We start from the raw sequence: 25,863 nt of genomic DNA, 5'->3' as shown, positions 1-25,863 counted from the left end.
AAGTAAAATGTTCAGACTCCGACTGCTGCGTCTTCTCTGCCAGCTTCTTCTTCGTCTATCCCTCACTCCCCATCCCAAACCCCACATTCTGCAATTGCTCGCGCGGAACTTCCTTCATCAAGATCGTAATCTCGTTCAAATCCAGCATCACTTCCTCCGACCCCGTCAACTTCACATCTCGCACGCTTCCCACCAATTCCAACGCTTCCTCCCTCCGCTCTTCGATCCGCTCCTTTCTCTTCTGCTCGTTTTCTCTCTCCTCCTTCTCTCCTTTTCCTTCTCCTCCCTTTCCTTCGTCGTTCTCGTCTTCTTTTCTCATCGAAAACGACAGCGATCCGCTCGCAGTCGGCAGCAACGGCACGGAAACCGTTCCGTTTTCGTTAAACGCTTAGCGTCATCGTTTGTTTTCTATTCTACAGCGAAGTCGATCGCGTCTCGTCGCGCGAATGCTCTGCCGAAGAGGCGATTGAATCAGAATGGGACGCTTTTTGCACATTTGCTTCAGTCGGTACTGCAGTCGCATCGGAGTCGCGATGAAACGGTCGAGAGAAGCGTCGGAGGAGGAGAGCGAATCCACGTTGCGGATGGGCGTGCAGGGGAGGCTGGAGGCGCGTGGCGCCGCTGCGATGGGACGGCCGATCGTTCCGAAGTAGTGAAGCGTTTTTTTGAGTTTGGAAACGTTTTTTGTGAGACGTGTGTGGCTAATGGGCTTCCCGGCAAAACGGGCGTTGAATTCTTCCACGGTGAGACGGTGCCGGCCCTTCTTGACTTTATGAAATACGCTGGAAAATAAAGGAGAGGTTGGAGAAGCAGGAGAACTCAGATTAAAACGAGTGCCGTAATAGTCGAAGAGACTGGGACGGTATTGGAGTGTGGGAGAGAAAGGGGAACTATCTTGAGAATAAGGAAGAGCGATATTGGAGGATGTCAGGAAATGGGTTGAAAAGGAGGGAGAAAATCCAACATATAAATCAGGAATGGTTGCACGAGGGGTTTCAAGGCTTAAATTGGATGGTTCCATATTGGAGGGGTTTGCAATTAACAATTAAGCACCTAAAATAGCAAGCAGAACGCTTTCAATTACAAATTCAAGTCTGTGTGAATCACTAGTATGCCAGAAGAAAGCGTATTCGTCAAGTGCTTCAAACACTGGGAATATCAAAACGTAACCTCCACAGAGCAATAGGTAATAAGCCTAGTAATCAATCTGCAATAGATCTTACCTTGATAATATGAAAGAAATCAATAAAGTGTACCGAAAACTCCGAAAATCGCTTTTTTCTTTTGAAAACTCTGATTGTTTAGAATATCTATCGATCTCCAGTCCCATCCAAACGTCTGCATTTGCAATTCTGAGATTAACCCCACCATATCGCTATGAATTTGGAAGAAGCGGGAAGAATAGCGCTGAATACTTTTGGGCTGTAGCTCAAACTGACTGTCTGAGGTATATATTTTCTTTGACATTCTTTGATTCTGATGCAACCTGACTGGTATTCGCGCTACGGTAATAATACCAGTGCCGACAAGTATAGCCCAAGCTACTATTCTTCGAGCTATTCTTTAACACCTCGTTTTGGAAGAACGGGATTGTCAAATATCGGAAACACCTGCTACATGAACACAGCACTTCAGGTTGCTTCGTACTGGAGAATTGATGTGTAGTGCTTATCTCATTGCCTGCAAATTACTCAGTTACTATTGAGCGGTGAATACAAGAAATTCGTAAGTGTTAAAATCTCAGTTTACCGCTCAGATCAACAAGGACAATACCAGTGGTAGTGGTGGACGTGTTATGAATGTTTACGTGGATTTATTGAAAAGGCTCTGGATGGGGACCAGCCCGTACACCTCTCCTGCAGACTTGAAGTCCGTTGTTGAAATATATGCTTCACAATTTCAAGGATACGACCAGCACGACAGCCAAGAATTCTTTGTATTTTTTTGTGCCACATTTTCATCTTCAGATCATGTTCCTCGATTTGCTCCACGAAGATATGAACAAGATCACAAAGAAGCCATACATCGAGTACCCGGTGTACACTTCGTTCAGTCCGGAGCAATCCAGTGAGATGTGGAGTTTCCACCTCCAACGGAACCAGAGTCCCATAATCGACTGGTTCTACGGCCAGACCGTGACATTCGTGCGCTGTACAGAGTGTGGTGAGGTAGTCTCTGACCCCTTCGAATCATCATCAGCAACGTGTTCGTTATGAGCCGTTCAGCTTCCTCACGCTTCCTCTCCCCCCGGAAATGACCACCGTGTACATCAACCTGATGCCGGGGACGCTCTCCGGGTTCTCTTCGTCGCATCCAATACCCGATCACGTCTTCACCACCTGCAAAAAGAGCGAAAAATGCTCGTTTCTCATCAACGAAGTGGCCAAGGCCTGCGACGTTCTGCCGAGCCAAGTCGTGCTCGTGACCTACCGTTCGGATACGTTTACAGTGCTCGAAGAATCGGAGAGCATTAGTCCGAATTTGTCGTACGGCGTTCGCTTTCTCGCCTATCTCGTTATGCCATAACAAGCTCGTTATGTGTAGCTGCCGCGTCCGAAGGGCACATCGGACCTTCTCTTCCTGGTGGCTCCGTCTGCGGTCCGAGTCACGTGTATCGGGAATTATGAGTCGATGGAGCCGATAATGGCGACCCCGTTTGTGCTGTTTTTGGACTCCGAAGCGACGTGTTGGGAGCTCGGAGAGCGTCTCAATGAAGCCGTGGCGAGTCTGCAGCTCCCCGTAGAGGCGATTCAGAAGGAGTGCAAGGCGTGGTTCGGGCAGATCGCGCGGATCCGCGCGGAGGTGGAGGATTACGCGAAGAAGGAAAGGCAGACGAACTCGTACAGCTCGACTTTCTATAATGGCTATGGATCCTCGTCGAACTATCGGAATAACAAAGAGCTGGATTGGGACGAAGACGAGGACGACAGTGGATCCTATTGGAGAAACGGTGGAACCAAGGCGAGCAGGAGTAATGGCGGAACCAATTCTAATTGGGGAAACAGTGGAAGCAATCCGAGCAATTTGCGGTTCGGGTCTTCCTTCACGCATCCTTCCGAAAGTTCTTTGCCCTCGGTTTCTTCCTCCGTCTCTGCTTTGGGAGCTTCGAAGAACGTGCGGCCGAAGCCTTCCTCGGGAAGTTACAGCGCTGTGAAGCCTTCCTCGGGGGGTTATGGCGTCGTGAAGCCGCGCAGCGATCGGACGACGAGTGTTCCGCAGCACGCTGGAGCGGGAGCGGGTTCTGCGTGGAGCGGAGAGCCCGATCCGGTCTCGGAGAGCGATAGTTCGTTGGACGAGCGCGTGTATTTCAACGAAAAAGAAGGAGGCTTCACCAATGCCAAGACGAAAAGCGCGGAGTCGCTGCGAAAAGAACTCGTGAAGCCTTCCGACTATATGTCCAAAATCCTTTCATCCTCTTCATCTTCATCTTCATCTTCATCTTCATCAACAAAATCGAATTCGCAGTTTGGCTTGCCAGGCGGCTCCTTGAATGCCGATCAGGCCTCCGAAGTTCCCAAAAACGAGGCGATTTCTGGCGTAGCGAGCCAGGAAACGTCGCCGAAAGGCGTGAAAGCGGAGAAGAGCCAGTCGCGCGAGACTGCGCAGTCCCCCGCGAAAGACCCGAAGATCGCTGCGAATTCGATGGAAGTGGAGGAGAAACCGGTGCAAGAAGGCCGGCTTCGAGTCATTTCGAAGGTGAGATCGGTGCCGTTGCGAGCCATCGAGGAGCGAACCGCGGGCCAGAAGTTGGAGATTCCCTCGGAAGGCGTGATCGTTCCGGTCCCAACGCCGAGGAACGGGAACGACGAGTTCGAAAGCAACACGTTCTCGAGCGATGAGTCGGTCTACTCGGAATCGGACATGCATCCAATGGATTTGGATGGCTACCAGACGAACCAGCAAATCTTGTCGAGCCCGCCAACCCCATCGAATTCGATCGAACCCTCCCACTTCGAGGCGGACGAAGCCGATTTGGAGTGGGCGAAATGGGCTCCTTTTTTGCCATTGTATCATCTGTACTCTTCGCGCTCGTCGATCGAGCCCAAAAAGTTTTTTCTGTGCAACGACCGCAACGCGAAGGTGCGAAGCCTCCTGCGAACGTACGCGTCTTCGGTCACCACGATCGGATTGGTGGTGAAATGCATCGAGTCGGAGAAGATGAAGCAGAAAGTCACTTCCTCTCATTATTACGATTATTCATACGGCCATCCCGACGTTTTGAATCACGATCCGTTCTGGTCGCGACTCTTCTCTCCGCTTTCGTCCGCCAAACTGCACGATTTCGAGAAGGAGAAAGCGGCGTTGAATCCCGAGAACTCGCTCACCGCCTGCTTGAATCGCTTCAGCACGCGCGGAAATCTCGATAACGAGAACAAATGGTTCTGTCCGCGCTGCCAGAGCGAAGTGTGCGCGGAGAACCGAACGCTCATCGACCGGCTGCCCGACGTTCTGATTCTCCAGCTGGAACGCTTCGAATACGACCAATCGGCCGTTTCGTACTCGTACTATTCGAGCTACTCGAGCTACGGAGCGCGTCGGAAGATCAACACGACGATCGGCTTCCCGCTGACGGGGCTGGAAATGAAGCCGTGGCTGCACGAGGCCTCGCGCGAGCAGAGCGAAGACTGCGTGTACGACCTGGTTTCGATCTGCAATCACTCGGGAACGTCGAGCGGAGGGCATTATTACTGCTACGCGAAGGACGAGAACGAGGGAGAGCCGCGGTGGAAGGAGTATAACGACAGCTCGGTGGGAGACATCGAGGAGACGCAGCTGGTGCGGAGCACGGCGTACGTGCTGTTCTATCAGAGACGGAGATCGGCGCTGCGAAGCGATGCGCTGTGCAGAGAGATCGAGAAGAAGGCGAAGGAGGAGGAGGAGGCGAGGAAGAAGGAGGAGGAGGAGCGAAGAAGGAAATGGGAGGAGGAGAGACAGAAGTGGGTGAAGGAAGAGGAGGAACGACGGAAGTGGAGAGAGAGAGAAGAAGAAAAAGAAGAAGAAGAAAAAGAAGAAAAGGGAGAAAAGGATGAAGATGAGAGAAAGAAGTGGGTGGAGGAACCGGCAGACGTGGATTCGTGGCCGTACATGAAAGTGGAGAGCGATGAGGAAAGCAAGGCAGAGAAGGAAGCGGTCGGGACGGAAATCTCCGGCGGAATTCCGTGCGGCATCCCGGTGGTTTGTATGGACGATGGCAGCGAAACGAAGGAAACCGAGGCGAATCGAAGCGATTTGTTGATTCAAGTGACCATCAACGACCCTGAAAACAGTGAAGGCAACGCAAGCAAGGAGGGCGAAGCTTCGGAGCTGGGTCCGCAATCCTCCATGGAGAAGAATCCGAACGACACTCCCTTCAGTCCCTTGTCTCTTGTTTGTTCCATCAAACAACCCACATATCGAACACTTCCGCATGGAACGCGAACGGGCTCTTCCGACCCGCCAGCGCCTCGAACAGCGTCGCTCCCAGCGCCTTCGGTCCGCAGTACAACACTTCCACCCGCTCGCTCCCCACTTCCTTCAGCAGCGCCGCGAAATCCGGCCGCCCCACCGTGAACTCCAACTCCCTCCGCTTGCTCTCCACATCCATTCCACCATTTCCACCATTTCCACCATTTCCACCATTTCCACTATTTCCACTGACGATGATTTCCACGTCGTTCTCGCGGAGATCGCATCGCTCGCCGTGGGCTTCGCGCGACGCGGCCGCTCTCCGCTCTGCGTCGCCGCTGTACGTCACGAATAATTCCACGCGGACGCCCGCCACGCGCTCCGCCTCCACCAGCAGCCTCGCCATGCATTGCAGATGGCGATGATGCGGAACCACCAACACCAGCAGTAACCGCGGTTTTGGATCCAGTCCCGCGGGGAGATCACGCACCAGCTGAAGATAATCGCGGAGCTGCGCCGAAACGCCCGCGAAGCCCGCGCCACCAGCGACGATGAGAACGTTCTGGCCGTATTCCTTGTTCAAAATGGCGGCAGAATTGGCGGCAGAATTGGCGGGGCTTCTGCTTCGCCGCGTCATCGTGTAGGGACCTTCGATATAGGCGCGCAGATCGGTCTGTCCGGCGAGGGCGGCGAGGCGACGCGACCAGCTGCGCGAATTTCCGACGACTTTGATGTAGAAGAAGAGACGGCTGCCCTCATTGAAGGCTAATGAGATCGGGTGGTATTCGAACCATTTCGCGCGCGGCACGCGAAGATAGACGACCGATCCGACCAAATCGGAGGCGTCGGAGGCGTTAGAGGAGCGTCGGAAACGATGTTGGACCTCGACCTCGACGCGGAGCAAATCGTCGAAGCGCTCAATGCGCCGAATGAAACAACGCTTGGAATAGATCGAAAACCAGCGAAGGAGCTTGTCCGCTGCATACAGCACAAACGGAATGGTCGCGTAGTACACAAAATTGCTGCTGTGGTAGATGAACAGCACCAGCAAACACAAAATCACGATCTGATGCAGGTAGAAGAACAATTCCCAAGATGCTCTTCGGATGGCGGGGATGGACGCAACGATCATTAACAAAGAACATGGAAGAGTCTTTAACAGGAGATCGGTCGCCCACAAAAAGTTAGGATGTTTCCAACTAATCTGTACAGTGATCCTTGATCATCATGACATACAGGGATTGGAGAATAATTCCAAATTTTGTTCCAAAGATAGATCCAATAATTGGCAGAATGGGACGCATGCCATTTTGCAAACGCAAGAATGATGTGAAGAATGGTTACGATGAAGGTGAGCACTCCGATGTGTTTATGCGTGGTGATAACCGTGGACTACATGGAATGAAGTGAAAGAGAGAAAACGTAGGGAGCGTTGAAAATCTGCTGCCAGATGGTGTTACGCATACAAAGAACAAGCTATGGGTTGAGAAGACGGAGAGATGCTACTGCCAATGTCCATAGGAGGTTCAACCAATAGGAAGATATCTTATAGAGATAATTAACCGTTTTCTCTTTAAAAGGAGTGGAGGAGAGGTCGAGCAAGCAGAGACAGAGGACCCAAGATATGTTTAAGAGAACAAGCAGAGTCGAAATAAGGAGAGACCGATTGCTACGTGATAAATACACAGACTACAATGGAAACGATTGAACTCTTCCAAATCGGGGCTTTCTGTCTAACACCTTTCTAATTCTCGGAAAAGCGTTGAGTATTCCAAGAATACCGCTAAGAATGAAAAACGAATAGATCATAAGGATCCTCCACATAACTCCTCTTGTTCTCGCATTCGTCTTGTCCGAGAGGGGAGTGAAAATAAAGCTCCAGATGTTATTGATATCTAGGGTGAGATACTGTGAAGAAAACAGTACGATTACGTTGAGCCACTTTATGAAGGGCAATAGCGCACCCGATGATTGAACTAATGATAAACAACCCTTTACGTTAAGAAAAATCACATTGTTTCCTACCTGACAGAAGTGGACCCAAGGAAAAGTGTTCTCTCTGTGTCCCAGACTTGTTCTTATCGTTATCCAGTAAAGGTTTTTGAATAGGACTATCAACCATGAACTAAAAATATGACCAAACAATTCCAATTGCGTCATCAAAGAGGGTATCATTTCTCATTATATCCCCATACCCTAATTCTTTCAAAAAATAAGAATTATCCAATCTGTGAAAGATGGTCTATTTCCATGGATCTATGGCTCAGTCATTTAGTCGTGATGAGACAAACCCACTCCACCACCTATTAATGCATGTACAAAGCACACGTCCATTTTCCCTCGTAGCTTGCGAATCGAACAAACAGCATCTCAATGATGCAAATATCGGCTTTATTAACACAACTATAATCAATTCTTTTCACATAGCTTGCAGCACTTCTCGCAGTACCAATGTCCCTATCGCTCATTCTTTCCGTCCGCAACCCACTTTCGGTTCTTTCTTCATCTTCAAACATCGCATATGGAAGCAGCGGTTACAATTATCACAGAACAGCGAGCGATCCGTAGCCACTTTCTTGCACATCTTTTCATCACGCATCATCCTCATCATTACCGGACAATGTTCATTCTCCTCCGCGAAGTACGATTCCGGCACAACTCCATCAATGATCTCTTCTCCTTCCTCCTTTGCGAGCATCAACAACGTGTAATACTTCACACTCGCCACATAGTCCAGCGACCGCGTCGACGCCTAAAAACACAAAAAAACCGCGATTCTACCTCGAGCAAAACGTCCGCGTAGGTCCGATAGAAGTGATAGAAATCCCCGATGGCCAGCGAGAGCGCGAACCCGTCCCGATCCAGCAGTAAATGCTCTTGTTTCTCGGCATTCCAGCCCACAATTCGGTACGTCGCCCATTTTTGACCCTAATTCGAACCACAATTGGGACAGGTACATCAAAAAGCTCCACAAAGGTGCCGATTAAAATCTCGCCGCGGTGGTCCAGGCAGTAGTTGCAGACGAACGGGACGTAAGGAAGCTGCATGAAAATCAGGCGATGCAGAGTACCGTGTGAATCGCGGGGGAATGCGCGATTTTGCGGCAGACCATGCAGACTTGCGGCACCAGAGACAGTTTCTTTTCGCTCTGTGCAAAAACCTCCTGGATTTTAGGAATTCCAAAAATCCCCACGATTTCGAGTTTCACGCGACTTTGCTTCGGCGCTTCGAAAACGGTTCTATTTCGAACATTCCAAAAATCCCTACGATTTTTCAAGTTCGTTCAGAAGCGTTTTGGCGGTTTCTTCTTCAGGATCGCATTCCCGCCATCTCTGCCAAAACTGCTCGATTCCCGCGATTTCTCCCGAGGCGACGGCCTCTCGGAGTTCCTCCATTTCGGGTTTCCACGATCCCTGGGGTTGCTTGAGCTGTTTGAGCTGCTGGAGCAGAAGACCCAAAAGGGCGGCAAGGCGAAGCAAGGTCGGGTGCGTGAGCGTGAGCGCCATGGTGTCGTAGAAGAAAAAGGATTGGTGGGCGACGGCGATTTGCGAGAGATGAGGAAAAGTCATTTTTTTGGATGCGATCTGTTTAAAAAATCGGTTCTGTGGAGGTGAGAAGGAGGGAACGAGTGGCTACAATCGCGAGGGTTTTGGAGGACGCTTTGGCGGGAGGCGCGGAGTCGGCGAGAGCGTCGAATTTGGAGGCGCGCGCGTAGCGGTGGCGGTCGGAGGCGGAGAGCGCGGCGGACTTGGCCTCCAGGTTCCGGGCGAGCAGCCAGGCGCGGAACTCCGGAGAAAGCGAGGAGGAGGAAGAAGAAGAAGAAGAGGGAGAAAGGAGGGCTTTGGAAGGAGTTTCTTTGGAAGGAGTTTCTTTGGAAGGAGTTTTGGAGGGAGTTTCTTTGGACGATGGTTTGGAAGGAGTTTCTTTGGCGGGAGTTTTGGAGGGCGTTTCTTTAGAAGGTAATTTGGAAGGAGATTTTGAAGTTTCTCTGGAAGATAATTTGGAGGGCGTTTCTTTGGACGATGGTTTGGCGGGCGTTTTGGCGGGCGTTTCTTTCTGTGAGGTTTTCGCGGGAGTTTTCGTTTGTTCTTTGGCGGGTTTCGACGGCGATTTCGCGGGCGTTTCTTTGGCCATTTTGGCGGGCGTCTTCGCCTGCTCTTTTCCCGCCTTCCCGGCTTCTTTCCCGCCATTTTTCTTCGACGGAGTCGTCGGCGTTTCCTTCGCCGCTCCCTTTCCCGCGGTTTTTCCCGCTTCGCCGGGCGTTTCCTTGTCTCCCTTCTTCGCTGAACTCTTCACCGCGGGATTCTTCGCCACTTCCGTCATGGCGGTATTTTTAGCGGTATTTTTGGCGGCAATCTTCGCCTTGGCGTCGTTGGCGTCGCGACTCCGCGCGGTGGTTTGAATCAAAGCCTGCTCGAGTTCTCTCTGCTTGGCTTCTTCGCGCTTCTGCATGGTGCGGAGACGCCGTTCCTCCACGCGCTCCCGCTTCTCTTCTTCGAGCAGCTTCTGCGTCAATTCCCGCGATAACCGCTCTTCCTCCAGGCGCTCCGCGCGGAGTTTCTGAGCCTGGAGGCGCTGCTGGCGCTGCTCCTTCTTCTTGCGGTCGGCTTCTTCTTTCTTTTTCGCGTCGAGTTCCGCGGCGTCGGTTTGTTGTTGGGATTGCTTTTGTTGTTGTTGTTGTTGTTGTTGTTGCTGCTGTTGTTGCTGTTTCTTTTTCTTTTCTGTTTCTTCTTTCTCTTTGGGCGTTTCGATTTTGGGCTTGGGTTTGGGCTGGGCTTCGCTTTGAATCTTCGGTTCAATTTCCATTTCATCCTCGTTTTGGTTTTGGTTTTTCGTTTCACTTTGTTGTTGTTGTTGTTGTTGTTGTTCTTTCTTTTGAAGGTTCTCTCTGAGTTCTTCCTTCTTTTCATTTTCAGTTTTATTCTTCTTGACTTTCGCTGCTCTTGCATTCCTCAACTTCCGTTCTCTTTCTTTGAGTCTCCTTTCTCTTCGCTTTGCCGCTCTTCTTCTCCTCATCTCTTCTTCTTCCTCTGCATCCTCTTCTTCTTTATACAAATCTTCATCTTCATCTTCATCCTCTTCATCCTCATCTTCTTCTTCTTCATCATCTTCGTCTTCGTCTTCATTGACCCCTTTGACCCGCACATTCGCCGTTCTCTTCTTCATCGGCTGCTGTCGTTTCTTCTTCTTCTTCTTCTTCTCGCTCGCTTCGCTCTTTTCACTCAACACAAAATCGCCGTCCGAATTCTTCGAAGACGATTCGTCGACTTCCAATCGAACATCCAATCGAACACGTTTCGCTCTCCGTTCTCTCTCGCTTCGTTCTCGTTTTAGCCCCAATCCGTTCTCTTTCAGAACCGCTCCGTTCTCTTTTAGAACCGTTCCGTTCTCTTTTAGAACCGTTCCGTTCTCTTTTAACCCCGCTCCGTTCTCTTTCAGAACCGCTCTCCTCATCGAAGCGACCATCTCCGATTCCTTCCGCTCCACTTCGTTCGCCAACACGATCAAAATCGATCGGGTTTTCTCCACGCCTTCCTTCCTTCCGAACCAATTCTCCATCATCGACCGCTCGATTTGGACTCGGAACTCCTGCACGATCGAGCAGAAGTTGATCTTTCGTTTGTGGTAGTGAACCACTTCGTTCTTCTTCGTCTCCATCGCCGTCTTCACTTCCTGCATTTGCAGAGAGAGCCGGTTCGACAGTTTATGCCACTCGCTCGCGTATTCTTTGAGCAGCTGCAGCATTTCCAGCATCAGCGCGGCGTCCGACGCGTTGTACATCGACACCACCGCGTTCAGCTGCTTGTCCAGCCGGAAATCGGAGGGGAAATGGTCGTGGCAGCGAATGTACAAGCCCGAGGCCGTGGGGAGACAAATGTAATGATAAGGACGGAGACAACTAAGATGGAACTGCCGCGTGCAGCCGCGATGGCCGCAGCACACGACGCGTCCCTTGCGGAGATGGCAAACGCAGCAAGTGGAGCCTTGCTGAGGAACGAATTGGGGCACAACGAACTCGACATGGGATCGAATCAATGCGTCCTGACAGACGTCAATGAATTCAACGCCGTTGGGATTGTTGTTATTTGTATTATTGTTATGATTTGTATTCGTATTTGTATTCGTATTTGTATTCGTATTCGTATTCGTATTCGTATTATTGTTACTACTGGTAGCATTCGTATTGGTATGATTCGGATCCTTATTGGTATTCTTTGAAGCACCGTTCGGATTATTGGTACTGTTCGTATTGTCTATGTTCTGGCTCCTGCATTCCACCAGCGTCGGGCGCGGAATCGACCGAATCGGCCCGCGTTGCACCGAGCTCGCATAGCTATGAAACAGATTATAGATCGTTTCTGGATAGGACCGAGCGCACTGCTTGTGCACAAACGCGCGGTTCGACGCCATGGTGAGATACCCATCGCTCCGCCCACAGATGTAGCAACAGCCCTCCGACAAGGCCACGCGGACGCTCGCCACCGTCGCTTGCGGGTCGAAGAGCGAGAAGAAGGACGTGCAGAGCGGCCAGTTCGTCAGCGGGTCCGCGAAGAGGCAGCTCAGACACATGAAGTCTACACTGGAGAAACGGAGAAACCGTACATTTGAACTGGGCGTCCTGGAACAGCATCCACTGATCTTTGAAGTCCAGACAATGCTCGTGCACGACGCAATCGCACCCGATGCACCGCCAGAAACGCCCGCGGCCGTTCGGGGAAAAGGGGATTTTTTCCTCGTTTCGACTTTTGACGAGCCGCTTGGCGAAGGAATCCAAATCATTGGCGAAGGAGTTGTAGATCGACCGCATGCGGAACAAGACTCGATGCGTGTTCCCTTCGCTCGGCGGTCTCCCGCGCAATCGCGCCGCGCGGAACACAATTCGCTCCTCATTGTGTTCCGCGGGGGGCGAGGAGAGCACGAAATTGAGGGGCGGCGCCAGCGAGCCGAAGCCGCACACGCTGCACTCCGCTCGCTCCTCCGCCGAATCTTCGCCTCGCGCGGGCGCCGAAACGCCCTCCGAATCGCGGGGAGAAGCCGGTTTCGCGGGGATGGGAGGGAGTTTCTCGAGAAGATTGGGGAGGCGGTAGAGGTTCCGCTTGACGATCCGCATGACGATTTCCTCGCGGGAGCGCTTCTAGGCGTCAGCCAATCAGCGAGCAGCCGGCGTACGGGCTGGTGCTCCACACAGAAGACGCGGACGTGCGGCGAAACGCCCGACCCGACGTACTGGAGGGCGGAGTCGACAGTGAGCTCGCCGCCGATGTACCAGAGGCAGGAAGGGTGAACGGCGTGCGGACAGCCGGGCTGCGCGCAGCGGAGCGTGAGTCCCAGCGGGACGCGGCAGATGGAGCAGAGCATGCCGGACACGCTGGCGACGGTGATGGGAGCGGGCGGAGGCGCTTCGACGCGACGGCGAGGCGTGATTTCTGGAGGTGAGAGGAGAAGAGAGAAGGAAGAACGGTCGGTTGGGCGGTTGTTGAGCCTCCGATTCGCGTTGTAGGCGTCCTCCAGACCGTTCAGATGCACCGATTGGTAGTCCGTGAACAGCTGCGTCGGCGCGATCTCCGCGGGAACGAACTCCGTTTTGGTGTTGTTGAAGATGAGCGTCGCCGCCACGTTCTGCGTCGCCATCGCGTCCAGCCGCGGCGGCGCGTCCGACGCCGTCCGTCGCTCTGCGTTGGTCACCGACCGCGTCACCAGGCTGCGCGCCTGCGACCGCGCGGGCGGTTCCGAGCGGACGAAAGGAACGCTGTAGGGGACGAGAAAGGCCGAGGGGTCTTGGTAGATGCCCTTGTAGACGACGCTGACCTGCGGAGCCTGCAGAACGAGCGGGCAGAACGAGCGGATCGCGGAGCCGGCGAGGAAGAGGTAGCAGTGGAGGTGGGCAAAGACGGGCTTCTCGGCAGTGCCGGGCGAGGGAGCGGCGCATTGGTAGAGGTAGCCGTAGAGGTTGGGGCAGAAGTAGCAGTGGAGGTCGCTGGGATCGCCGCCTGGGAGTGAGGGAGGGAAAGAGGGGCGGACCTCGCTTGAGGAACTTGCATTTGTCGCAGATGAAGTCTTCGGGAACGGCCTCGAGCCCGACGCACTTCATGTGGACGCCGATGTGGCAGAGAGAGCAGTAGATGATGGGGTTGGTGCCGATGATGAATGCCTCTTCGTCGCGATCCTCCGAGTAATTGCCGCAAGCCAGGCAGAAATCGGGAGACATCACGACCATCCCGTGCTTTTTCTTCTGCTTCGCGTAGGATTCCTTGGCCTCCTATCGCTCATCCGCTTCATTTGCGCCTACCAGCAAAATACTCTGCATGAACTCCGCCTCCTGATTGAACACTTCGCTCAGATTCTTCCGCATCTGCCACCAATACTCCGCGTTCCTATAAATCTGCAGCAGATTCTCGCCGATCGTCGACACGTGCGTCGACGTCGCGTGATTCTGACACGCGTTCGCCTTCTTGATCAACGGATTCAGCGAATCCAGCAGGTGCTTTCGAATCCTCTACGCATCACTCCCATTCCCTCACGCAGCCAACGATCAGATTAAAAATCTCGTTCGAGATTGGGTCGAGAAACGAGCACGACAGCGTGCATGGCTGCCCAGGATTCGCGGGGATTCGGTACCTCACGAGCCGCAGATCCATCGCCGGAGGCGTGTCCAGCACCGCGTAGCGATTCAGCCGCTTGCTCTCGTGCATCTCCGCCAGGTCCCACACGCCCTCTACGCCTCACTCCCTCCTCGCACTCGCACTGTAGCTATCTCCGAAGGCCGTTTCATCGCTCGCCTGCGCGCGCCTATCGATCAAACCCCGATCACGGCCCCACTTCCGCACGGCAAATCCCACATCCGCGGTGTTTTCCGCGTCCAGCAACACTCTTCCGTTCATTCTCCCCCTCTTTCCTACCTCACCACGCCTTCTTCGGTTTCCCCGTTTCCCTCTTTCCACTCCTCGACGAAGGGCCTGGCGGGCAGCACGCGCGTGGTGGCGATCTCATCGGGCACGAACCCGTCAACGATGTCGCTGAGCTTGGGCAAGACGCGGCGATACACGCCTTCGATGGCCTTCCAGAAGCGTTCCGACGTGATGTGCGTGATTTCCTTCGTCCTCTCCGCGGCCTGCTTCGCGTGGGCGGAGCCCGCCGCGTTCCCGCGCTGCGAAGTCATCAGTCGCACCGACACCGCGCGCTGCCGCTGCGAGCGGCGCTTCATAGGGGAATCGAGGAAGCGTCCCGGACTGTTCACCAGGGACACCACGTGCTTTTCGTAGGCGTTCGGGAGGCTGCTCAGCCGCCGGATGGACTCCTTCTTGCGGCGCAGCGCGAGCTCCTCGAGGCGACGCTCCTTCTCGCGGAGATCCACGACGGAGACGGCGGTGTCGCGCACGAACTGCTCGTAGGGCAGGTCCAGAGGGAAAAACTGGCCGGCTCGCTCTTCGTAGAAGGCGATTTCGCTCGAGTATTGGCACAGAAACGCGATGAAGCCCTGCACGGAATAGTGTTTCGTCGAGCTCGCGTCGATGGGGGCGTCGCTTGCCAGACGGGTTTTGGATTTGAGGAGCGCGAGGCGCTCGTCGCCGCGCAGCTGCTTCGTTTCCACGATTTGATCGCGGGAAGAAAGGAGATTCGTTACGTCCTCAAAGAGACGGCATGGAACAACATTCTGCGCTGTGCGTCATCGGAACAGTGTTTCTGTACAGAACACAATCTGACGAATGTGCGACACTTGCGGGATGTGGCTCAAAAAGGGGGTATTTTTGCGAGAAGTGGCGGCGTGCTCGCGGCAATAGCAGCTGATGCTGAATCCACGTTTCTACGATTGAGGGAGTTTCGTTGACGGCACGGTGAGCTCGATCGAAAACTTGAAGAGATTTTGTTCCTTCCACACGCAATTGGGATGAGCGGCGATCGGGCACTTTTTGACTCTGCGTGTGAGCGAATGAATGAATCAAAGCGAACTCGCATCGAACGAAGCAGCCGTTGATTTCGTGGTTGCAGAGACTGCACAGATGGCCGGCTGTCCGGCTTTTGTTGATGACCACCTTCTGCGATGGCATGCGAACGTACACATTAGTGTCTTTGGAGAAGTAGCTGCGGATGACCTGCTTGTAAATCGCAGGAGACATACGATCTGCACTTCATTAGGAGGGTCATGAGATTACTCCTCGGAATATCTTTAATGTTTGCGAATTCATGGTTTTGCTTATTATAGCCCACTTCCGAGAAGTTTGGCAGACCATTGATCCCCTCAAATTCGTAATCTGCCACAAAACCACATTCAGTACAAACCATAGCACACGCTGTGTGCGCTAAAGTTACATTCGCCTCAGTTAGAGAAAATGCACCGACATCGCGCTTATTGTTATTCTGATAGAGTAAACGTACAGTATTACATATGACACAAGTCGGTCGATGGTTATTTAGGCAGCATGCGGCACAGCGCCATGTCTGTGGCTGCCCCTTTATTCCGTAACAATATTTGTGCACTGCAATACGGCAGCTATCACATACAAATATAGGATCTTCTTTCTCGTCCACTCCGCCACAGATACTATCCTCACAACACAAAACAACAAACTACTCGCATCTCACTGATATCGTGTTTGCTTCCTTTTTATTTTCACTATTTAAATCAGCGGTACTTACAGACATTTCAAGTTAATGGTAAGTGCTTTATCACACAGGATACTAGTTAGAATCCGCTGTAGCCAACAATCAATAATGAAAATGAAAATAGATTTGAGTCAATGGATCCACAGAAGACGAACAGAGATAAAAACCCGAGAAAGTCTTCTGAATAATTCAGTATCGCTTTTTCAGACTGTAACCAAAAAGCTCGATCCTTATTGACTCGCAATAACGACAACAATAGTTCTGTTGTCTTTTGATATATCGCCGAAAATATCCCGACAAAAATTGTTGAAAATCGCGATTCTATATTCCTGACATCCGTCGTATTTTCCTCTTTATCATGTGCTTAAAATGGAATGCAAGGACTCTAGTGGCCAGAAAACAATTTGCTCTCTGTTTGCTATTATTGTCATTGATTGCACTCTCAGAGATCGCTCATGCACCCTATTTGTGACCGAGAGCACGCGTCCATATCAGAAAAACAAAAACATCGAAGCTGATAAAAATCCCTTCTCGCCACAATAGTTTTGTGTAAATCATTTAATGTCTAATAGTGCTCCTATAGCCTCTGTTTTACCTTGTAGACTTGGTAAATAACATAAATAACTCAAAACAAAGTACCATCATAGATCCGTTCTGTAAACAAGCATGGATCGAATATGGACGCCGCTTTTGCATTAATTCTATAACCGGTTTGGCGATCGGAGCTGCCTTTGCGTTTGTGCTGTTGGGTTGGTTTGTATTTCGCATGTAATAGCTAGGAAAGCCTACACATCGTGCGGCCTCTATGGCCTTAGGTTTGGGTTGGGGAATTGGCTCTTCGTGGTCCAGAACAAACATTGACATTCACAATCGCCGAGAAGCAAAGAAGAAGCATAGAGATTAAATTGATTATTATAGTGAGTCTATTCTTTGTTCCACACTCTGCATTGCGGTTTTTGTTTTGGATTTTTACGAGATTTGGGTTTGAACAATATGTGAAAATAGAAATATACAAAATATTGCGTATTGTTTTGGTTGATGCTTTCTATTTCCAAAAGATAAGGAAAAAGAAGAAAGGAAAAATGGAGGAGAGGGGCATCGATCCCCTTACCTCTCGCATGCTAAGCGAGCGCTCTACCATCTGAGCTACACCCCCTACAACAAGGGGATTCAAAATTGCTATATCATATACACAATTGAATTGTATTCAACCATTGTTTGATGCTTTGATACAGTATCAATCTGCTTGGATCATGATAGAATAGACAGTGTGATTTTGGGTTGAGGGATTGACAAGAGTTTCTACAAATTAATTTCTCCAACTATGTCCTCGGACGAGCATACGGGAGATTTGAAAGAGACCAGGGAAGAGGAATCGCCTACGATGGAGGCTACTTCACCCACCACAGATTCTGAGTTGTCTGCTATGATGAAAGGAAGAACGGGACTTTTGAATATCGGAAACACATGCTATATGAATACCGGAATTCAGGTTTGAATTGTTGTCTTGTGGTGATTGCTAATAGTGCTTGTCTCACATTCCCGAGCTCGTAATGCTACTGTTGAGCGATGAATATAAATCGATGGTTTGGGTTTGGGTGGTGAAGTGATTTTGATAGCTCAACAGAGATAACGTGATGGGAAGTGGAGGTCTCGTCACAGAGACTTTTTCTGCCCTCCTAAAGGAGTTATGGATGGGTCATTATCCTTATGTCAATCCCACCTATTTTAAGAAGGCCATTCAAGGTTACGACCATCAGTTCGAGGGTGTAGGTCAGCATGACAGCCAAGAATTCTTCGTATCTCATCTAGTAGTGAGTGTGATTTGTAGGCGAAGCTCGTGGACGTTCTCCACGAAGATTTGAATCTTATCAAGAAGAAGCCCTACATCGAAACGCCAGTGTACACGTCCTACGACAAGAGCCAAGGTCCGGAAATGTGGGACATCTTTCAGAAACGCAACACAAGTCGAATCGTCGATTTGTTCTACGGCATGACGAGCAGCGAGGTCACCTGCAGCGAATGCCACGAGTGTCGCGTCCGCTACGATCCAAACAACGCCGTGATGCTTCCTCTGCCGAAGGAGCAGTTCAAAGTGACGATCAACTATCTGGAAGCGCGCGATTTGTCGCAGTACAACGAAGAATTCGAGACGCTGCGCCGCAAATTATGCGAGCGCAAGCGAGCGAAGGAGGCTCTCACGGAAGAAGAGCAGGCCATCGCGAAGAAGCCCGCGTTCCGCGAGAAGATTCTGCGGTACTGGGAGTACAACTACAATTTTTATGGAGTGAATCGGGACATGTACGAGTTCGCTGCGAAGCAATTGGAGGTGGAGGTCGAAGACATCGATCTGATTCTCATGGAGAAGAACGAGGACGACTCGATGATCGACGTGGCCGTGCATCCCATCGACATCAACAGCCCGCAGAGCTCGCTCTCGCAGTTCGAGGACTCACAAACCTACATCATTTGCCTCAAAGTCGCTCTCGATTTGCTTTCTTATCCATAGAAGCCGCAGCGGAACTTGAAGCCGCTCTATCTTCGCCAGTCCTTCTTGACGTACTACTTCCAGAGCTGGCGGCCCTCGATGAATCTCGCTCTCTTTGGCGGGTGTTTTGTTTACTACGATCCCGAGGAACCGATCGAGCAGGTGCTGAAGCGAATCCCGGAGGTTTTCTTCCCGAAGCTGTGCCGAATGAAGGCGAAGCAGCAGGACAAAGTGCGGAAAGTGCTGGAGATCATTCTGGACTGCGTGGTGCATCCGGAGAAGCGAACGAAGCTGAAGCAGGGCGTGGTGGATTATGAAGAAAACGAGGACAAGGACGAGGATGAAGAGAACGAAAAGAGTGGAGATGAGGATGAAATGGAATTGCCGGAAGAAACGGAGCCTGATAAGAAGATCACGCAGTTCTATAAGAGCAAGGAAGACGAAGCGAAGACGAAGACGAAGGAGACGGAGACCAAAGAAACGGAGAAGATGAAAGAAGAATCGAAAGAAGAATCGAAAGAAGAATCGAAGGAAGAATCGAAAGAAGAATCGAAAGAAGAATCCAAGGAAGAATCCAAGGAAGAGTCCAAGGAAGAATCGAAAGAAGAGTCCAAGGAAGAATCGGAGGAGGATTCGGAGGAGCCGAAGATAACGGAGTTTTTCCACTCCACGCATTCCGCGACGTCGGACGAAGAGGACGATGATTTCACGCCGAGCGATGCGTCCCACGTCTCCGATATGGTGATCGAAAGTGACGAAGCCTTCGACCATTCCGACAACGAGCTGGAAAACGAAAACGAAGACGAAGACGAAAACGAAATGGAGAATGAGAATGAAAATGAAAATCATCATCATCATCATCATCATTCAAACGAAAACGAGGACGAAAACGAAAACGAGGACGAGGACGACGCCATTCTGGAGTCCTACCTCGGCAAGCGCCGCCGTACCTCGTCGATCCTTGAGTCCACTGTAGACAGCTACTTGCAATGGATCGACGGGCCGTGTGGCTTCCCCGTCGTCTTCGATCCCTTCGCCAGCGCCTCCTGCATGGATCTCGTCGACGAGGCCAAGCTCAACTACATCCTCCGTCCGGAATACTATTCCTATCCGGCCAAATACCTCCTCCGCTCGTCGGAGTTCCTTCCGTCCCTCTGCGTGATCGTGGACGCGCAGATCATGAAAATGCCGCCGCTTCTTCGCGAGCAAATGAAAGCCTTCGGCGCGGATCTCGTGGATGCGGACCTTCCAATCACGCCCGACGAGGCCGCTCTCTTCGACGAGATCCGCGACGTGTTCCGCTGGCGCTTCCTCTCCATGCACTACTGCAAAACGCGGAAATGGAAGAGCCAGCACAACGAATCGACCGAGGTGCCGCTCTCCGAGTGTTTCGAACTCTTCAAAAACAAGGGAAACAACGACGCCAACTGTCCCTGGTATCTCCTTTTCCACGATCTCCATGTAGGTTCTGCCCGAAATGTCAGAAGGACGTGATCGCTCAGAGCGTGTCGTACATCTGGCGCGCGCCGCAGTATCTGATTCTGCATCTGAGTCGGTTTGAGTACGTGACGACGGACCAATTGCAGGGCATCGAGTTCAATTTCGATGCCAGGAAGCGCAAGGTGGACGTCAAAGTGGACTTCCCGGTGTATGGGCTGGATCTGGGGGAGTATATGCACCCGGACGCGAAGAAGGAGGGAGAGAGCTATCTGTATGATTTGATAGCGGTGTGCAATCATGATGGCAATGTCGATAGTGGACATTATGTGGCGTCGTGCAGAGACGAGAACGAGGGAGAGCCGAAGTGGTTTAGTTATAATGATATGGATGTGAAGGAGATGAAGGAGGACAAGATTGTTTCGGAGAATGCGTACATGTTGATTTATCAGAGAAAGGGGGAGAAGACGATGTCGTCTTTGGACGTGATCAAGATGATTAGTGACATGAAAAAGAAGGAGTAGAGGTGTTTGACAGATTTTGTTTGTTCGATTCCCATTCTTGCGTATTGGCTATGGATATCGATATACAGGAAGTGTGGGGCGTAACGCGGAGGTTTTATGTAGAGTACGGGACATTCCGCCAATTACTTTGTTAACGTCGTTGATTTCGGTAGTTCTTGGATCGCTGGAATCCAGTATGCGTTTGGTTTTGCATTTCAACGAAAGTGAACCCAAAATACGGAAGACTCTTTTTCTTTAGCAAAACCCTGTGTTTTAATAAGGGAGAAGTACGTATGTGTGCGGATTGTTTGAGTCTACAGTGGTGGCGACTGTTTACGTCCTTTTTCTATATGGGTCCGCTGAATTTCAACTTCATCGTGAAGCTCGTAATGAGTTCCATCTACAGCATGCGTCTGGAGAGAACTTGCTTCTACAAAAAGTCTGCTGATTACGCTTGGATGCTTCTCCTAGGCATTATTTGGATCGTCGTACGCTTTCTACCACACTTTGTACTCCCCCTAGACCATCTCCTGCATCTACCCCTCCTCCGGCTTTCTCGGCATGGCGCTGCACACCATGATCATCTACGTCTGGTGCCGCAAAAACCCCCACATCAACATCCAATTCCTCTTCATCCGCATGTCGGCCTCCTACTTCCCCGTAGCCCTCCTCCTCTTCCACTATTTCACCTACGGCACCATCATGGATTCCGATATCGTGGGCATGATCGCAGGACACATCTACTACTACCTCGCCGACATTCTCCCAAAAATCGCCAAAATCCGCCAGTGGAAACGCACGCGTTTCATCGTTACCCCGCGGTTACTGTACCTTCACCGCGGTTATTCAACTCTAGCACGCTGCTCTTCCGCGATAACCAGGAGGAAGACGATGAGCCGATTCCCGACGAGTTGCTCCGCGAGGGCGAGCGAGAGCAGCAGGAGCAGGAGAAAACCGCGGGAATCGACGAGGAACGCGAAAAGAATTCGATCGAAGGCGAAGACAGAAAGAGCGGGAAAGGCGAGAATTCGATGGAATTCGGCGCGAATTTGAAGGAATTGGAGGCGAAGATAAAACGCGCGGCAAAAAGACAGGAAAAACTGGCCGAAATTGGGCAGGAAATGGACGCCAATTCCCGCGAAATGGACGAGCAGCGCGCTGCGATTTTGTCGAAGCTGCAGCAGAGCATTCGGGAATTGCGCGAACTCGACGAAGACGCGAAGAGCGACGAATCGCCCGATGATTCGCTGGCATCTGCCTCCCAGCCGTCGAATGCTTCCAATTCCACATCTACGTTCAACGCTGCGTCTTCTGTTGCTGATTCTGCGTCTTCCGATGAGCTCCGCGAGCGTCACACCCATTAACTCCCGTTTCCCCGTTTCCCCGTTCTGTACCCCGTTTCCCCATTTCTCCTATCATTGATTGGTTGTTCGTTCGCTTGTTTGTTGCAACACACACCACAACATCTTAGAAAATGAATTCGAGTCCGAGTCCCAGCTTGTGGTTTCCTCCTTCCAGATGGGCTGCGTCCACTTCCGCGCTCGCCAGCAGGCTCAGTTTTTTGTTCACCGTCGCCTTCACCGCCCCGCTCACCACGCCGCTTTCGCTCACTTTCCCGCGGATCTCCGTCGCATCGTTCAGACTCGACACCACGCCCACCGCCCCGCGGGGCATCGAGCGCATCGAGCGCACCTCCCACACCGCGCCCACGCGCGTCGACGCGCCCGTCTTCGCCCACACGCCCACAGTTCCCTTCTTCCCCGCGGAACTCCACACTCCCGCCATTTCGTACCATTCCCCGCGGAACGAACCACCGCACTCCACGCTCACGCCCGTCTCCGCGCTCTGCACCTTCGCTCCCACCAGCGCGCGCGCACCCGCGCTCACAACCGCGCTGCAGCTCGCGCGACCCGAACACGCGTCCACGCTGCAATCCAAAGCGCCGCGCTCACCACACACCTTCACGCCCAACAAACCCTTCTCTATACCGCTATCGCTCATGCGCTTCGAACTCCTGAACATCAACACAACACACAACAACACACCGAAGCGTAAACGTCGTGTTACGAACCAAATCATTCACGTCCGCATCGAACACCAACGAACCCGCACTGTCCAAAGAAACCTTCTTCACTGTGAAGTACTTGCAAGGACTGAAATCACCAGAAATCTTGCTCACCACCGGCTTCCCACCGCTGCTCTTTCCCTCAGCAGTCAAGTTCTAAACAAATCACTTCACCACACCCTAAAAACCAACAACTCCCTGAAGATGCTTCACCTTCATCACCAGCTTCGATCCAGTGAAATAATCGTCGTTCAGAATATCTGGAGATCACAACGACTACCAACGACCCCTACCCTTCGCCTTCTTGTACAAATCATCAAAATAAACGGGCTTCGACATGGCTTTTGATTAGAATTTGAGAAAAAAGAATTGGGGCGTGGAACCCACATATGTCCCCTAAAGTCCCCTGTACGAGAATAATCTTAACAAACAGGCAAATTAAGCTAATTCCACTGAATTATTATCATCACTACAACGCTGGATAAAGTCATTTTCAAAGAGGGAGTTCATCGCCTTGTCGAAGTCCTACAAATCAAAAATCTCCCTCCATCACTCACCGTTTCATCCATATTCCACGGCTCCATTTCCTTCATCACGTCCTCCTTCAGCTACAGCGTCACTTTGCCTTTCCTTCAATTCCTACCTTCGCAATCAGAACCGTCTTTCGCTTCTTCACAATGCGATGAATCGCCGCTTTATACGACTCCGTATATTTTATCTTCTCCGTTGGCACATGCTCGGACGCTCGCGCCGTATACAGCTACCCATCAAATCATCCTCGTCCTCATCTCACTCCTCGTAGCCGGATATGATCCACCGTCGGAGCAAACTCCTCATTAAACTGGAATTCATCGCTCATCCGCATCGTCTCCGCCTCGCCGCCCACCTTCTTCAGAATCTTCACATCACGCCTCTCCCCGCGGAAACCACATTAAAAACACTATTCGTCAGCGAGTCCAGCGTCTGCAGCAGCAGTTTCTCGCTCATTCCCGTGCGTTCCAGCAGCTGTCCCGCGGAAATCCGCTCATCGGCTTGGAATTGGGAAATAACCGCGAATTGCACGGGTAGCATTTGAACCTCGATGGTCCGCGACGAGAGCGCGATTTCCGCGGTGATGAACCCGCGAACGAAGGACCAGTGATAGGATCGCTCGGAGTCTTTGGGGATGGAATTAAAAGAATCGATGATTCGCTGCATGGATGGCGGGAACTGAATGGATTCGTCGTGTTCTTCGAAGCAGGATTCGGGGAGCTGCGGCCAAATCGGACGCGTCAGGACGTTCAGGTAGAAGTCGAAGGGCAGTTCGCCGCAGAGCTGCTTGACTTTATGCGTGAAGTCGCTGGGAATGAGACGAAGCGATCCTAAAAAAGAGCTACCCGCTCATCGTGTTCTCCATGTCGTTGAGTAAACTGTCCATCGAACTCGCCGACATCACGCCTGTGCTGCGTTTGAGCCTTGTAAAGAGGAAAAAAACCTCGTGCGAATGCGAGCCACGATGTTTCGCTCGATCTCGCGATTCGTCGTGCGCGAACACAGCAGGCGGCGCGACAGAAGCACGTCGTAGCGGTGCATGAACTCGTCCTACAATCGATTCCCCGCGGGAATGGAGAACCTTGTTCGAGATGTTCGAATACAAAAAAATCAACTCCGTTAGCTGCGCTGAAAACGTGGAACCCGACGTGCTACCCTCACACCGTTTCCACGGTTCCCTACTTCTCCACGCGAATGGCGTGATCGAGGTATTCCGCGATTCCCGCGGGGACGGAGTAGTCCGCGGCGAAGGAAAGATCGGAAATGGAGGCGATGGCGGAATAAAGCGCCTGGAAAAAGGCGGGAAAAGCGTCAAGCCGTTTTTGGATCGTCTTAAAAAGTAGAAACGTGGAACCAAAGCAAACCTCGTAAAGACAATACATGGAATGAGCAAGCGTTTTGATGTACTCCCAAAGCGTTTGTTTCTTTCTCTGTGTGTTCTGAAAGGTCTCAAGATATCGATCAAAGAGTTTTCGCCCGTATTTCACAATTTCTCGCTGCAAGTGCTCCGAAAAGTTTTCAATGCCTCCGTTAACGCGTTTCACATACACAAACAAGCGATAAAACGTCTCCAGATCGTCGGGGAAAATGCTCGACAGATAGCGAGACAAGATCCCTTCCAACTAGATTTGGGGACGATTTTTGGAATTACGGAATTCGATAGAAGGCTGTTTACCGCGGTATTTTGGAGATCTTCGGTGATCGACGAAACGCCGAATGTCGTGCTGATTTCGGCTTCGAGAGCGAAGGTAGAGTCGAGAGAAGAGAGAATCTGGTGGATGGACGACAAAGAGAGACGGACACTATCGTAATATCGCTTCGCATCGAGGATGAGATCATGCTGATGAAAAGACTCGTGAAGGCAATACCTCAAAAGGAGTGGGGCTCGTTGGCTTTATCTTTTCGCACTCCGAAATAATTTGAATACACTGGGCAACACACGGAGAAAAGCTATCGTGTCTTCCACCTCGGTAGTTTTTTATAGTGAAGCGAACAGAATTACGGACCGGGAGGGAGAGAGATTTATACACTGTTTTTACAAAATATTTCTTGATCTCTGAGTCCATATGCTTCTGACCGGTTCGAGACACAAAGTTTTTTTCCTATTTGCATAAAACCTCAAGCAATTAACAATTACAACATAGAGAAGAATCAGATTTACCACTTTTATGATCGACTTCATTTCTTCCCATTTACAGCAAAGCAATTCCATTATATTTTGATCAATGTTAGGTGAAGGTAAATCGCTTTCCAATTTATAATAAAAGGCTTTAATTACCTACTTTTACAGAAAAGCACTATCTCTTACTTCTTTTGTTTGTCGATAAATTGCCTCCTGGTATACATCATTGCTTGTATTCCTTTCCGTAAACAGTTTATATAGTAGACTACATGTCACGAATCATCATAATTCATACTTATAGTTGTGTAAATAAACGTTGCATGACAATGGCTGTTCTACTGGATGACAATCCCAAGTTGAGTATTGATCTAACATAGGCTTCAGAACTGATTGGTGAATTTGTTGAAACACGCCCTCAGCTCCTCCTGTAGCAGAAGAATCGCACGACATTCGCTAATAAAGAAATATAAACATCCCTATCAAAGTTTGTTAACACCTCTTTAGTATTTCATAAGGATTGCTGCTCCAGAGTGTAGCGTAACATGTAGTATAGCCGTTTAGGGGAGAAGTTCAAAGAGAAGCTATAATCATATGACTATCTCCAAACTATCATTTAAGAACTAAAGTATTCCTTTAAAGCAAAGAGATTATTTACCAAGGTCTTCTGACAATAATAGTTCTTGACTTGGGTCATTAGAAATACTTCTTCTCCTTCTCCTTCTTCTTT

At 51.0% G+C, this 25,863-nt stretch overlaps 10 protein-coding genes; 5 read left to right on the top strand and 5 right to left on the bottom strand.

Annotated features, from left to right (window-relative positions):
* Positions 1-55: 55 nt before the first annotated feature.
* Positions 56-939, bottom strand: GSBLH_T00002074001 (uncharacterized protein; the record flags this gene model as incomplete). XM_013040589.1 has 2 exons in its annotated part: positions 418-939; positions 56-387 (listed from the first exon to the last, which is right to left on the bottom strand). The coding sequence occupies exons 1-2, from the start codon at positions 494-496 to the stop codon at positions 56-58; spliced, it is 411 nt and encodes a 136-aa protein (XP_012896043.1). The 5' UTR covers positions 497-939.
* Positions 940-1,479: 540 nt separating this feature from the next.
* On the top strand, positions 1,480-2,526 carry GSBLH_T00002073001 (uncharacterized protein; the record flags this gene model as incomplete). Its single annotated transcript, XM_013040588.1, has 5 exons — positions 1,480-1,635; positions 1,666-1,725; positions 1,757-1,936; positions 1,968-2,168; positions 2,200-2,526. 5 exons carry the CDS (start codon positions 1,480-1,482, stop codon positions 2,524-2,526), a joined length of 924 nt encoding a protein of 307 aa, XP_012896042.1.
* Positions 2,527-3,642: 1,116 nt separating this feature from the next.
* On the top strand, positions 3,643-4,739 carry GSBLH_T00006383001 (uncharacterized protein; the record flags this gene model as incomplete). Its single annotated transcript, XM_013040587.1, has 2 exons — positions 3,643-4,631; positions 4,679-4,739. 2 exons carry the CDS (start codon positions 3,643-3,645, stop codon positions 4,737-4,739), a joined length of 1,050 nt encoding a protein of 349 aa, XP_012896041.1.
* A 638-nt stretch (positions 4,740-5,377) lies between these two features.
* On the bottom strand, positions 5,378-6,517 carry GSBLH_T00002072001 (Ferric reductase; the record flags this gene model as incomplete). The annotated part of the gene is made up of 1 exon (XM_013040586.1): positions 5,378-6,517. One exon carries the CDS (start codon positions 6,515-6,517, stop codon positions 5,378-5,380), a length of 1,140 nt encoding a protein of 379 aa, XP_012896040.1.
* A 1,277-nt stretch (positions 6,518-7,794) lies between these two features.
* GSBLH_T00006382001 (uncharacterized protein) lies at positions 7,795-8,954 on the bottom strand (the record flags this gene model as incomplete). Its single annotated transcript, XM_013040585.1, has 6 exons — positions 7,795-7,842; positions 7,874-8,137; positions 8,167-8,313; positions 8,343-8,426; positions 8,456-8,624; positions 8,653-8,954. 6 exons carry the CDS (start codon positions 8,952-8,954, stop codon positions 7,795-7,797), a joined length of 1,014 nt encoding a protein of 337 aa, XP_012896039.1.
* A 7,585-nt stretch (positions 8,955-16,539) lies between these two features.
* On the top strand, positions 16,540-16,913 carry GSBLH_T00002071001 (uncharacterized protein). XM_013040584.1 has 3 exons: positions 16,540-16,561; positions 16,593-16,739; positions 16,770-16,913. Exons 1-3 carry the CDS (start codon positions 16,552-16,554, stop codon positions 16,892-16,894), a joined length of 282 nt encoding a protein of 93 aa, XP_012896038.1. The 5' UTR covers positions 16,540-16,551; the 3' UTR covers positions 16,895-16,913.
* Positions 16,914-17,627: 714 nt separating this feature from the next.
* GSBLH_T00002070001 (uncharacterized protein) lies at positions 17,628-20,453 on the top strand (the record flags this gene model as incomplete). XM_013040583.1 has 4 exons in its annotated part: positions 17,628-17,789; positions 17,822-18,469; positions 18,500-19,914; positions 19,944-20,453. The coding sequence occupies 4 exons, from the start codon at positions 17,628-17,630 to the stop codon at positions 20,437-20,439; spliced, it is 2,721 nt and encodes a 906-aa protein (XP_012896037.1). The 3' UTR covers positions 20,440-20,453.
* A 315-nt stretch (positions 20,454-20,768) lies between these two features.
* On the top strand, positions 20,769-21,295 carry GSBLH_T00007058001 (uncharacterized protein; the record flags this gene model as incomplete). Its single annotated transcript, XM_013040582.1, has 3 exons — positions 20,769-20,906; positions 20,941-21,228; positions 21,275-21,295. 3 exons carry the CDS (start codon positions 20,769-20,771, stop codon positions 21,293-21,295), a joined length of 447 nt encoding a protein of 148 aa, XP_012896036.1.
* A 584-nt stretch (positions 21,296-21,879) lies between these two features.
* Positions 21,880-22,822, bottom strand: GSBLH_T00002069001 (uncharacterized protein; the record flags this gene model as incomplete). XM_013040581.1 has 4 exons in its annotated part: positions 21,880-22,432; positions 22,464-22,639; positions 22,676-22,743; positions 22,777-22,822. The coding sequence occupies 4 exons, from the start codon at positions 22,820-22,822 to the stop codon at positions 21,886-21,888; spliced, it is 837 nt and encodes a 278-aa protein (XP_012896035.1). The 3' UTR covers positions 21,880-21,885.
* A 99-nt stretch (positions 22,823-22,921) lies between these two features.
* On the bottom strand, positions 22,922-25,586 carry GSBLH_T00006381001 (uncharacterized protein; the record flags this gene model as incomplete). Its single annotated transcript, XM_013040580.1, has 14 exons — positions 22,922-23,008; positions 23,041-23,091; positions 23,127-23,243; positions 23,301-23,381; positions 23,414-23,822; positions 23,860-23,925; positions 23,958-24,064; positions 24,096-24,165; positions 24,197-24,636; positions 24,690-24,854; positions 24,883-25,116; positions 25,176-25,292; positions 25,323-25,401; positions 25,432-25,586. The coding sequence occupies 14 exons, from the start codon at positions 25,584-25,586 to the stop codon at positions 22,922-22,924; spliced, it is 2,178 nt and encodes a 725-aa protein (XP_012896034.1).
* Between the last annotated feature and the right edge of the window lie 277 nt (positions 25,587-25,863).

This window comes from Blastocystis hominis (genome assembly GCF_000151665.1).
Source record: "Blastocystis hominis, Singapore isolate B (sub-type 7) whole genome shotgun sequence assembly, scaffold_16".
Taxonomy (NCBI): Eukaryota; class Bigyra; order Opalinata; family Blastocystidae; genus Blastocystis; species Blastocystis hominis.
The sequence above is the reverse complement of the archived record's forward strand: the minus strand, read 5'-3'. Positions and strand labels throughout refer to the sequence as shown.